The sequence below is a fragment of the Populus euphratica genome, unplaced genomic scaffold (assembly GCF_000495115.2).
Source record: "Populus euphratica unplaced genomic scaffold, PopEup_1.0 scaffold920.1, whole genome shotgun sequence".
Classification (NCBI taxonomy): domain Eukaryota; kingdom Viridiplantae; phylum Streptophyta; class Magnoliopsida; order Malpighiales; family Salicaceae; genus Populus; species Populus euphratica.
The window spans coordinates 1,136-12,621 of record NW_011500779.1 but is presented as its reverse complement, the minus strand read 5'-3'; the positions used below and the strand labels follow the sequence as shown (position 1 = coordinate 12,621).

Below are 11,486 nucleotides of genomic sequence, written 5' to 3'. Positions count from 1 at the left end.
CCCCCCCCCCCAGCCCAATTCAACTGAACACAAACAAATGAGAGAGCATTTTTCAAGATGTTGGGGAAAGTGAAAGAAGAGAATTCAGACTCTTGTCTCTAGTCTGAATGTCAATCCCCTGCTGATCATGTTAAGAGGACTTCATAGCAACCTAAAAAACTTTTCTTCCTGCACGTAAGCATGATGTAAATTGAGGGCTAGATTTTGTTTGTGAATTTTGGCAAGGTATCTTTGAAATGTACATTATGCTAGGAAATGGTAATGTTAGTTTTGCCAAATGACAACTCTTGTTCATGACTAGCCTGCTTAATAAATTGAAACCATGAGTATAGTCAACTTACGCATGATCCAGGGCTCCATCCTACAAGGATCCAATTATGGAAATGCACTTTCATGCATTTCCTTATATCTTGGAGTGCTTATTATCTTGTGATGCTATTGACTTCTGAAGAATTCCCTGGTTTTCAAATTACAGTGGAGACATTTTCATGTTCTAGATTTTTGTCCTTGACTAATTGTAGCATTAATTGATTAACAAATTTTGAAGAACTTGATTTCCAATACAATATGCTTATGAAAAATTGCCATAATACTAAAAACTAGTTTTTTCCCCTTTGTAGAACTGCAGAAAAATTGGCTCCCTCTTTTGGTGGGAGTGCACTGATTTTTTCCCCTGCACTTTCTGCCCCTCAAGTTTTTCTTGCATACAGAATCAAATTTTCATATTTTTGTCTCGCTTTTTATTGTCTATTCAACAGATACTCACAGGGAGGAGACCCATCAGGTCATGACTGGGTGCCTGCTGAGTGTGATGTATCCATTCGACCTGGTTGGTTTTGGCATGCTTCGGAAGTTCCAAAATCTGCAATAAAGCTTCTTGACATATACTACAAATCTGTTGGCAGAAACTGTCTCTTGTTACTAAATGTGCCCCCAAACTCTTCAGGTCTTATATCAGATGAAGACATTCAAGTACTTAAAGAATTTTCTGAACTCCGAAGGTCCATATTTTCTGATAATCTAGCTGGGAATGCCATTCTTAATGCTAGCAGCACACGAGGCAGCATTGGTGATTCTCGCTTTGATCCCTATAACATCTTCAAAGAAGGCATTTACACCTATTGGGCACCCGAGGAGAATGTATCTGATTGGGCATTACACTTAAACCTTCAAGAGTCGGTATCTTTCAATGTTTTGCAAGTACAAGAACCAATTTACATGGGACAGCGAATTATGGCATTCCATCTTGAGGTCTTGAATGAAGACGGGGACTGGAGGATGGTGATTAATGGCACTACAGTTGGATATCAAAGGCTGTTGCATTTTCCTAATGTAGAGTCTCAACACCTGAAATTTGTTATAGACAAGAGTCGGGCAGACCCACTCATTTCATACTTGGGAATCTACATGGATCAGTTTTCAATTGTGAATTCTGCATTTCATAGAAGCTCGCCAGCAAACATCAACAGCAGTCAAGTTCTTTGGCAAGCAATACACAACCATTCTACAACAGCCTCTATTTAATAGGAATTCCTACTACATTGTGCAGGTTCATTTTCATTTTCCAAATCACTGTAAGACATTTCTTGCATACCAATACGATACTATCCCATTCTTGTTCCCTTTTGTGTGCATGTTACAAGTCCATCTCCAGGCAAGGAAAAGTTCAGCATATGTTATGCGATTTGATTCTTTTTGGAAGATCCAGGCAGCTTTGGACAGCATTACTATAATATTTATTACACGGTGTAATCTGTTTATCTCATTGATGCACAGCTTAACTCTAGCCGAGGACAGCTGAATTTGGTTTTTTTTAGTTAGCCACTCAACTGCCTTTCATCAACCAGAAGTAGTGAGCTTTGCTTAGCCCAACACACAGATCGAAAGGGGGAGGCTACAAAGCCTTATCTACCCCAAAAGAAGTTGATTTCGAAAAATTTCTGTTTGGAAATGTGGGTTGAAGTAGAAGCCTCCAATTTAAACAAATGAGTGCACCTTTCTTTGTGTGCGCAAATTGCCTTGCTTTAGCAACCACCCTCGGTGATTATAATTCTAAATGTAATCCTGCTACTCTTTCTAAAGAAAAGAAAAATGTGTAAAGGTCGAGCATATTCTTAAATAAGCAGGCTAAAATGCAAATCTTGATTATGTTTAGGGCATTCAACATCCCTCCCTGTTTCCTTGGACCCCCAACTTGATGAGTGGTCAAATGAGGAACACGAGAAAAAAACAAATAGTCAGGCAACTCCGGAGACGAAGGAATGGATCATCATAGTGTGGACACCAGATCCAGTTCCACAGCGAGAAACCAAGGAAAACAGTGTGAGGTTTCAGCAGCCGCAAATTCATTGGATGCAATTTTGAGGCAAGGTTAAATCATTTGGATGAACATTAGATCCAAATGACTACATTGATGACCTACAAGGCTATAACATATATATGTTTCACAAATCCTCTCCATTTTCGTAGACTATTACAATATCTTCAAGACAGCTTTAAAAATTGAAATACACTTCGTTTTATTCTCAGAAAAGATCACTACTCAGGATGAAGCACTGCACATCCCGACTCATCCAACATATAATGCAATGACTGCAGCTTCAGAATACTGACACGGAGCTCTTAACTCTACTTTTCCAAATCTTATTTCCCACCACCCCAGATGGCACCATGTGTCGTGATAAAAAAGCAAATTACGGCAACAAATCCACCAGTTTCAAGAGGTCAACATTTCTATTGATTTTGGCAATGCCATGCCATATCATTTGCTGCACCTTACTTCCTAAGCATTCCACAACCATTCCATGAAATTAGACAATAATGAGACACTCAAATAATGTGAGACATGGGGAAGATCCATTGCAAACAAGCATTGAGAGTACAAAAGGTAGGTTGCAAATTCCAAGCTGAAGGCTTCACGTTATCTTTACATCTTGAAGAAGTCGAGCAGTCATTGACCCTAATCTTCTTGCTTCCCAATCAGTAAGTTTTCCATTTGGAATTTTCATCGCTAGCTCACAATCTTCATGAACCTTTTCACTGCTGCAATCTTCCAACCTATTCTCGGTATTACTACTCCCACCATTCTCATCATCTTTCAGTACCTTTTCAACCTCATCAGTTTGTTGCTCAAGCTCCGAAATCCTGTTTCCTATGATCCCAGCTGAAGGCTTCAATCCCATGATGTAAAGTTGAATACTGGGATGTTGGTAATTGGTGTCCATCTGCATGGGACAAAGTGGTTACAACGACTTCAAAGGGTGAAGGCATTAATTATGAAGGTCCAATCACTAGACAATGCGTTGACTAATACTCCACCAGCTAAAGCCACATGTATTTACGATGCAGGTCCAATGACTACGCTGGCATCTTAGATTGTTAACAACCAGTGCACGGAATAATATGTTATAAGATGGTGTTTCCTAAATATTTACACTTATGAACACTTATGGAAAGTAGCAGTGAGAAATAGTTAAAGGATCACATAAAGTCCTAATTTTTACATGATTTGGTCTCCAGTTTCATAACCCTTCATAATTCAGTCCAAGAATTTTATTTGGAAATGTCGTGTACAGCATATGAATATCTCATTAAGCCATAAATATTTATTACCATAATGAACATACCTTTGCTTTTGGAACAGTTTTCACCTCAAAGTTTTTTTTCCACATGTCGAGCATTCGCTCATGGACATTGGTAGAACGGATCTCATACCCCAACTACATGGAAGTTTAGTAATAAGTAAAAGCATCATAGTCAAGTTTCCAAAGGAAAAACAAAAAACAAAACTTTCAAGCTTTAAAGCAACACACCAAAATAGTGGTTTTTGGTCCTGATAAAGCAAGTAGTGTCTGCAACAGTGGTTCCAAGAGATGCTCTGCATAAACCTTAGATGCAAAGAAGCTGAAAATCAAACCCTTCACTGAAGCAGCTTCAAGTATAGAGCTAAAGATCCATATCATCATAAGAATCACAAATTAAACATCTTAGCATAAGATGGATAAGAAAATGGATTTACTAATTTACTTTATTTTTCCAATAGCAACAGAAAAAAACTATCTTATTACTTCAGGCTTTTTTATGCATTCTATCGTATTCACAATGTTGATTCAACAATTTATTGTGTAATTACATGGTACTGGATTTGGGAAATTCATCGAGTGGTAAAAGTGACACAGATTGAAAAAAACTCAGTCAATTATTCAATGAACAGTGTTTAAGCCTTTGGAGCATTGACTAGGAGCATGGGTTGGTCTTTGCTATCCCTGTGCTCATGCTGCAACTAGTTGCAACCTGTTCACTGACATATCAAATCAAAAGTTAGAGGAAACAGTGACAACCCTCCTAGGAGTCCATTATACATCATGAAACTAAGACTATTTCAAGTACGTGGCTTGAAGCATTTGGAAACAAATAAAACTGAAATTAACATAGCACCAAAATCATGGGGTCAAGCTTGCTCATGAATTTTCCAATTTCTTTGAAATGTTGACCTGAGGTCAGACTCTTGAAGCCATAAATCAGAAAGTCAAATGGGGTGATCATGAGAAATGAAGTGTGGTTTCCAGGAAGAGATAAAACTATGAAAGTAAAGATAATTAGCAATATATTGTTTCCCATTATGGGTTCAGCAAAATGTAATCACCAAACAAACTTACAACATCAGTGCCAATGATGTAGTCAAATGGTGGATCAACAGCCCTTATATGATCTTCGTTCCCCCAGTCCAATTCTGCAACTTGGATAGACCCAAATGAATCTGCAACGAGCATTAAAACATGTAAGGTACACGCTACATGTAATGGAGGTCCAAGCACACCCTCTATCTGATGGTTAAAGAAACTCCATGCTAATTAGGGCATTTTCCCATCAAATTCAATTGCATGCAGAAAAATATCTTAAAATGCAGTTGGCTATTCAGTAAAAAAAATATTTTTAATAAAAATAAGAAAAATAAAAGTGTATGACCACAACCAGTCAAAATGTATCCAAGCACACCTGAACTGGAATCTTTCTGCATTATTCTTGAAGTATTGCGTTCAGCATTTCTCATTAGCAGTGGCAAAACCTCTATTTGGTCAGTTGCAATTACATCACATCCCAGCAGTGCCATCCCTGGAATGAGCAGCTTAAATCAAACTATGAGGCAAACAACCTTTTAAAGTTAGATAAAACTGGATCTATGTCGAATTGACAAGCCAAGTAAAATGACATGTATGAAACACTATTTCACTAGCTAAAAATAAAAAAGGGGGAAAGAAAAGAAACCCACCAAATCCAGCTACTCCACATCCTGCTCCAAGTTCAATAACGCGTTTTCCTTTCAGTTTGGATGGACAAAACCTTCCCCTTCTGCAATTCCTTTCCTGAAACAACCAGTGAAGGGTGGATTCATGTCTTTAGATCTAAAATATTTATTAATCTATGTTACAGGTAATGTATGAGTGGCCTTTCAAAAATGAAAAGCGTAATGTTCTAGTGAGGTGTGCTTTCAATCAAGTGTTCATTAACATATTCATAAGTTAAAGAGCCAGCCACTATCTTTAGTGAACTCTCTCTCTCACTATCTCTCTCTCTCTCACACACACACATCTTGTTCTTATCTTGCAGTTTTCCAATGAAATTAGATCCATCTTTAAATTTATAGAAATAAATTGGAGGATAATGGGAAGATTTGTTCCACAGTTTTGCTGGTAATAACCATCATCTCTTGTTTTCTTCTCTTTGTGCAGAACAAAATGAGATAAAAAAATAAAGATGATCAAATCCCTCAAACAATCCATCAGGGATCTTCAGAAAGAATCCAGGCAAAATACAACTGAACTTGAAAAAGATTTATCCCAGTAACAAGAAATGCCTAAATAAGATCAACTTAAATTTATAAGGGTTAGTGTGTCATGCTGCACTAGGAAGAAAAGCACTGAAAAGCAGGGTAGCAAAATGCTTCCTGCATGATAAGCTTTTTAGCTGCTTTACTGCAATGAAATGATGAATTTTCTTAGAAGCAAACTCTTTACAGAAACAACCTACTCTTTAAAGTTCGCTAAAAGCTGTTTGAGTATTGAGCACATCATGGTGAAACAGACCCTGAATCCTGAGTCCAACATCCAAGAATCAAACAATACCACCAGGGAGAGCGTGCTCTACAGTTTCAAGTACATGAAGAAATACAAATTTAAACTTACCAGAAATTTAACCAACACCATTGATGCATCCCAAACAGTGGTCCCTAAATGCTTCGAATTTGGATCCTATCACCATGACCAGAAATTCACCTGTTAGGTAAACATCACGAGATACTAAATGCGACATAACATGTGAAAGATTTGCAACAGGAAATGATGCCGTGAAACCGAAAATTAACAGCAACCAAACTTGTAGGATGGAGGAATTACAAACAGGCAATTAATCGAAGACGCAACAAAATTTTCTTTCATGATTATTTCATATTTATACAGGCCACTAAACTTTGTTGTTGCACATTACTTTCCATTGAAAAGACTATATTTTTATTCAAAATATCAAGAAATGTCCATTTTTTATTTTTTAAAAAATAAAAAAACAGACTATTTCACTTTGATCCAGAATTTGATGTCCTTCCCCAACATCACAGTAGCTATTACATAACCAAGACAACATGCAGACAGGTCACCTTTTCCAGTCGTGAGTGATTAAACATTGTCCAAAAAGTGTACAACTCACACCAAATTTCCAAATTTCTAGCAACCAATACAAACTACAAGAAACAATGACAACGTTTGCAATATGGGAAAAGAACAATAAAAAAACATACTTGAGAGAACTGCAGTTGATGGCCCAAAACTTCAAATGTAATAGCAGAGGTGCTTGGATAATTTAACCTGGCAAAAAAACATATAAATATATCAAAATTCAATAGAAAAACTAATGGGGACGGATTGTAGACAAACGGGCACCCTACTGAGAGCCAACTAAAGCATTTCAAAAGCCCAAAACACCAATTTAAATACCTGTCAGGCTCCATTGAATTTTTTGGAAGAAAATCGAAATCTTTTACTGCTGGAGGCTGAGCAACAAAAATATATTGATGGGTTTTCGGTTGTGTTTAGGGAAACCTCAGATTAGTCCTCCGTCTATTTTTGATTCACAGATAGGTCCTCAATTTATTAATATTTTTAATTGGACCATAAAAGTATTAGGCGTTCCTTGATTGAATCCTTGGTGTGTGCTAGATAATGTTTTCTGTCCAAACTGCATGTATTGTATAATAAAGCGACTTCCTTTGAAGCAAGCCTGACCTTTTTCGTCAACAAAAATTCAAATTAATAGATGAGAATATTTATTTTAAAATTATCACTGTTATTAGAGACACGTGTAAATCATTATGTAAAAGATAAAACGTATGAAACCATATTGGAAATCAAGCAAAAGTCGTAAAACCGTACTATACTTTTGTCCAAACGACGTCATTTTTGCTCTCCAAAGCAGCGCCTCATTTTTGCAAAGCAGCTGCTTACTGGGACATTTTTTTTTTAATTAATAAGACTGTTGTAGTCGAATTGTAAATTCGAAAGAAGTTACAAACGGCCACTTAAATTTTTAGTAAAACTTGTATCTTGTTACGCAAATCTTTAATAATGTGTATTTTTTTATTATCATCAAAACCAACTTTTTCATCCATGTATAAAGATAATGAATCTAATAGAGTTAAAGAATTAAAACCATATATAATTTTAAAAGAAACAAATGTTTATAGGATGCACAAACTCAATAAATAATAAATAATTTTTTAATTTAAAAAAAATTGGATAATAGTTTTTAATAATGAAGTTAAATTTTTATTTCCCACCTTTATTTAGTCATATATTTATGGATGATAAATAATAAAAAATAACAATTTTATTCCTAACTTACCCCACAAAACTTTTCAAAAGTAGTTTAAAATTTAATATTACTATCAGTCACAATGCTCTTTAAAACACCATATAACTGAACTATTTTCTTGAGAAAAGATCCATTATATTTGTTGCATCATTAATTTTATAACATAATATGAAATATGTCATCTTAAAAAACTTATCTACAATAACAAATGTTAAATCTCTATTCTTTTTAGACCTAGGTAACTCTAAAACAAAATTCATGAATATAACAACCTAAGATTCTTTAAGTACTAGTAAAGGTATATACAAACTATGACGCATGATTTTAGACTTGACGTCTTTACATGTTATGCATCTATCACATGTGTTTTAAACATCTACTTTCATGTCATGCCAATAAAAATGCTCATGCCACATACCAAAATATTAGCTACCCCCAAAAGGTTTCATTAAAGTGGTCTCCTGAGCTTTCCTTATAAGAAATTCACACAATGAACATTTAGGCATGCAGAATCTCTTTTTCTTATATAAAAATTTATCATGCATAAAATAATTACCAAATGAATGTTCATAAACTTGACCAAAGTTATCATCATCCAAATATAATTTATTTACATGTTCAAATCCTTAAAATTTAGTGTCAAGGTATTAAAAAGAATATACCTTCAAGATAATGCATTTACAACAATGTTTTCCTTGCATTGCTAGTATTTAATAATATATAGGAATGTCTTAATGAATTCAATTTACTTGACATGTCGTCTATTCAACTTACCTTGGCTCTTTAAGTGTTTTAAAGATTGATGATCTGTATGTAATTATAAACTCATTAGGCTAAAGATAATTTTTTCAAGTCTTCCAGGTTCTCATTAATGCATATAACTAGTTATCATATGTTGGATAATTAAGAGTTGATTTATTAAACTTCTCGCTAAAATAAGTTATGGGTTATTTTTCCTACATTAAAATTGCTCCAATACTTATACCTGAGACATCATACTTAATTTCAAAAGTTTTTATAAAGTCAGGTAAAGCAAGCAATGAGATCAAAATCAATCTTTCTTTTAACAAGTTAAAAGTCTTTTCTTGATATCATCTCATTTAGATCCTACTATTTTCTTTACAATTTCAGTCAATGGTACAACTAGAATACTAAAATCTTTAACAAATCTTAAGTAAAAACTAGCTAAACCATTAAGAAGTAAAACTTTTTACCACACTTACCGTCTTAGTTGTAGGTCATTTTTGAATGACCTTGATCTTTGTCTCATCCATCTCAATTCTTTTAGCACTAACAATATAACCTAAAAACATAGTTCTTTCCATGTAATTAATAGACTCATTTAATCCTTCGCTATAAATCAAAATATCATCAAAATAAAAAAAAAATTCTTCAATGAAAGCTCTCAACACATGATTCATTAATCTCATGAATGTACTAAGGGTATTAGTCAAACCAAAAGGCATTATTAACCATTCAAACAATCCATATTTAGTTTTAAATGTTGTCTATCATTCATCTTCTTTTTTTAATCTAATTTGATAATAACTACTTTTCAAATCAATTTTAGAAAATACAGAAAAACCATATAACTCATTAAACATATCATCTAATCTATAGATAAAATGTTTATGCATTACTATAATGTTATTAATGGCTATGCAATCAATTCATATATACCAAATATTATTCTTTTTAGGCATAAATAACATTAAAACTATACAAAGACTCATACTTTCTTGAATATACCATATTCAACACCAACTTTTCTACTTGTCTTTGAAGCTTTTTAATCTCCTCAGGATTACTTCCATAGATTGGTTGGTTTGGAATTAATGCTTGTAGCATAAAATCAATTTGATATTCACTCATTCGAATTAATGGCAAACCACTAGGGATCTTTTTAGGAAAGAAATCCTCAAATTCCTGTAAAAGAACTTTAACAACAATATAAACATAAGAATTCAAATCATTAAAATTAAAATATATCTTGTTATATAAAAATAAAATCATAGGCATATTGGAATGATAGACTTGAGTAAGATCATTTTGTTTTGTATAAAAATTAAATTGTTTTCTTAATTTTTCTACAGACTTTTCTTTTATCACCCTTACTTTCTTTTCTCTACTTATTTTCTCCACTTTCAGCCTTCTTTATATTTTTTTTTTCCTGAAATCTTCAAACCTATTTCTAATGGTTGAAACTCCTTCCTCAATTGTCTTATGCTCATGACTCACCTTACGTGTAAATATTTCAATTTTTTTTCCATGATATACCTATTTATGAACCCATCATGCTTAACCTTTCTATCAAATTCCCAAGGTCTCCCCAATAATAAATATGCAGTATCCATAGAAAAAACATCACATATAACCTCATCCTTAAAATTTCCTAATGTGAATGAAACCAAAACCTTATTAGTCACCTTAACTTCTCTGTGTTCATTTAATCATTAAAGCTTATATAGCTTAGAATTCTTAAATCTATTCATGTTTAGCTTTCTAGCCAAAGTTGAGATAGCAATATTAATACAACTACCATTATCAATCATCATATTACATACCTAATTATCAATGAAGCACCTAGTATAAGAGATATTCTTTCTTTATTGCTCTACTTCCTCTTCAAAAACCTGAACACTCAAAGATCTCTTTATAACCAAAGATCATTACAATCATCTAGCTTTGGCATCCCCTTCAAATCATCTTTACTAGCCGATTCCATTTTACCATCATCTTTTATAACTATAACTATCTTATTTTGACATTCATATGCATAATACCCAAGCTCTTGAAATCAAGAACACCTAATCTCTTGTTTATCCTTTAGCTGAGCAAGATTTTTATTTTTTTCTTTCAAAATCACAACTTACTTCCTAATAAAGAAAGGTTCAATTACTTTAGATGTAGTCATTGGTTTCATCTAAGCATTGCCCTCTCTCCTAAAATTTCACTTCTAATTGAAGAAAGAGCCTAAATATCTACTAAGTTTTGCATTACCTTTTCTCATCAATTGTTTCTTCGCTTTTACAATCATGTGTGTTATATCTTGAATCTCTATATAATGTTGTAATTCCATCACATTATTAGTAATATCTTTATTCAATTCATTCAAAAACCTAGTTATTATAGCTTTTCAATCCTCAGAAATATTAGCTTTAATCATAACTACTTTCATCTCTTTAAAGTACTTATCCACACTCATAAAACCCTAAAATAAGGTTTACAATTTATTATAGATCTCCCTATAATAATGAGTAAGTACAAATATTTTTCTCGTGATTGTATTCATCTCCCAAGTTTTTATTGGTCTTTCTCCATTATATCTTTTACTTTTAATAAATTGATCTCATCAATTAATTGCATAATCGATGAATTTAACTACAACCAATTTAACAATTTTTTTCTTTTAAATACCCATGAAAATCAAGCATAAATTCCTCTTCTTTTTTTTCATAGTTCAAGGAAGCCTCTATATCACTACTTCCTTGAAACCCTGAAATTTTGAGTTTAATTCCACTCAAATTATGATTTATACCATCATGCTCTTTAGAAGTCCTATCATGCTCGAATATATTCGTGGCCTACCTCTTATTCTCCTCCTAGGTCATGACTCGTACATA

General features: G+C 33.6%; 2 protein-coding genes across 3 annotated transcripts in view; one reads left to right on the top strand and one right to left on the bottom strand.

Moving 5' to 3' along the window:
• FUC1 (alpha-L-fucosidase 1) overlaps window positions 1-1,703 on the top strand; it is a 3,093-nt gene extending 1,390 nt beyond the window's left edge. Inside the window, exon 3 of the mRNA XM_011013675.1 lies at window positions 759-1,703. Coding sequence (XP_011011977.1) covers window positions 759-1,524 — 766 coding nt within the window. The 3' untranslated portion in view covers window positions 1,525-1,703. The remainder of the gene's footprint in view (window positions 1-758) is intronic.
• A 645-nt stretch (window positions 1,704-2,348) lies between these two features.
• Window positions 2,349-7,143, bottom strand: LOC105116352 (S-adenosyl-L-methionine-dependent methyltransferases superfamily protein). 2 transcript variants are annotated; one of them, XM_011013673.1, is made up of 9 exons: window positions 6,990-7,143; window positions 6,794-6,860; window positions 6,186-6,251; window positions 5,273-5,366; window positions 4,999-5,115; window positions 4,659-4,759; window positions 3,813-3,887; window positions 3,627-3,719; window positions 2,349-3,224 (listed from the first exon to the last, which is right to left on the bottom strand). In XM_011013673.1, the coding sequence occupies exons 1-9, from the start codon at window positions 7,001-7,003 to the stop codon at window positions 2,916-2,918; spliced, it is 936 nt and encodes a 311-aa protein (XP_011011975.1). In that variant the 5' UTR covers window positions 7,004-7,143; the 3' UTR covers window positions 2,349-2,915. The 2 variants fall into 2 exon arrangements, with proteins under 2 accessions (XP_011011975.1, XP_011011976.1); XM_011013674.1 differs by lacking the exon at window positions 6,990-7,143 and having other exon boundaries at window positions 6,186-6,275; window positions 6,794-6,866.
• Between the last annotated feature and the right edge of the window lie 4,343 nt (window positions 7,144-11,486).

What these genes read in the sequence shown, in the direction of transcription:
- LOC105116352 (XM_011013673.1), bottom strand. An exon ending in GCAGAAAGATTCCAGTTCAG is followed by an intron (nt 4,760 to 4,998) that starts GTGTGCTTGGAT and finishes TGCTCGTTGCAG; the next exon opens with ATTCATTTGGGTCTATCCAA. An exon ending in ACATCATTGGCACTGATGTT is followed by an intron (nt 3,888 to 4,658) that starts GTAAGTTTGTTT and finishes TTTGCATCTAAG; the next exon opens with GTTTATGCAGAGCATCTCTT.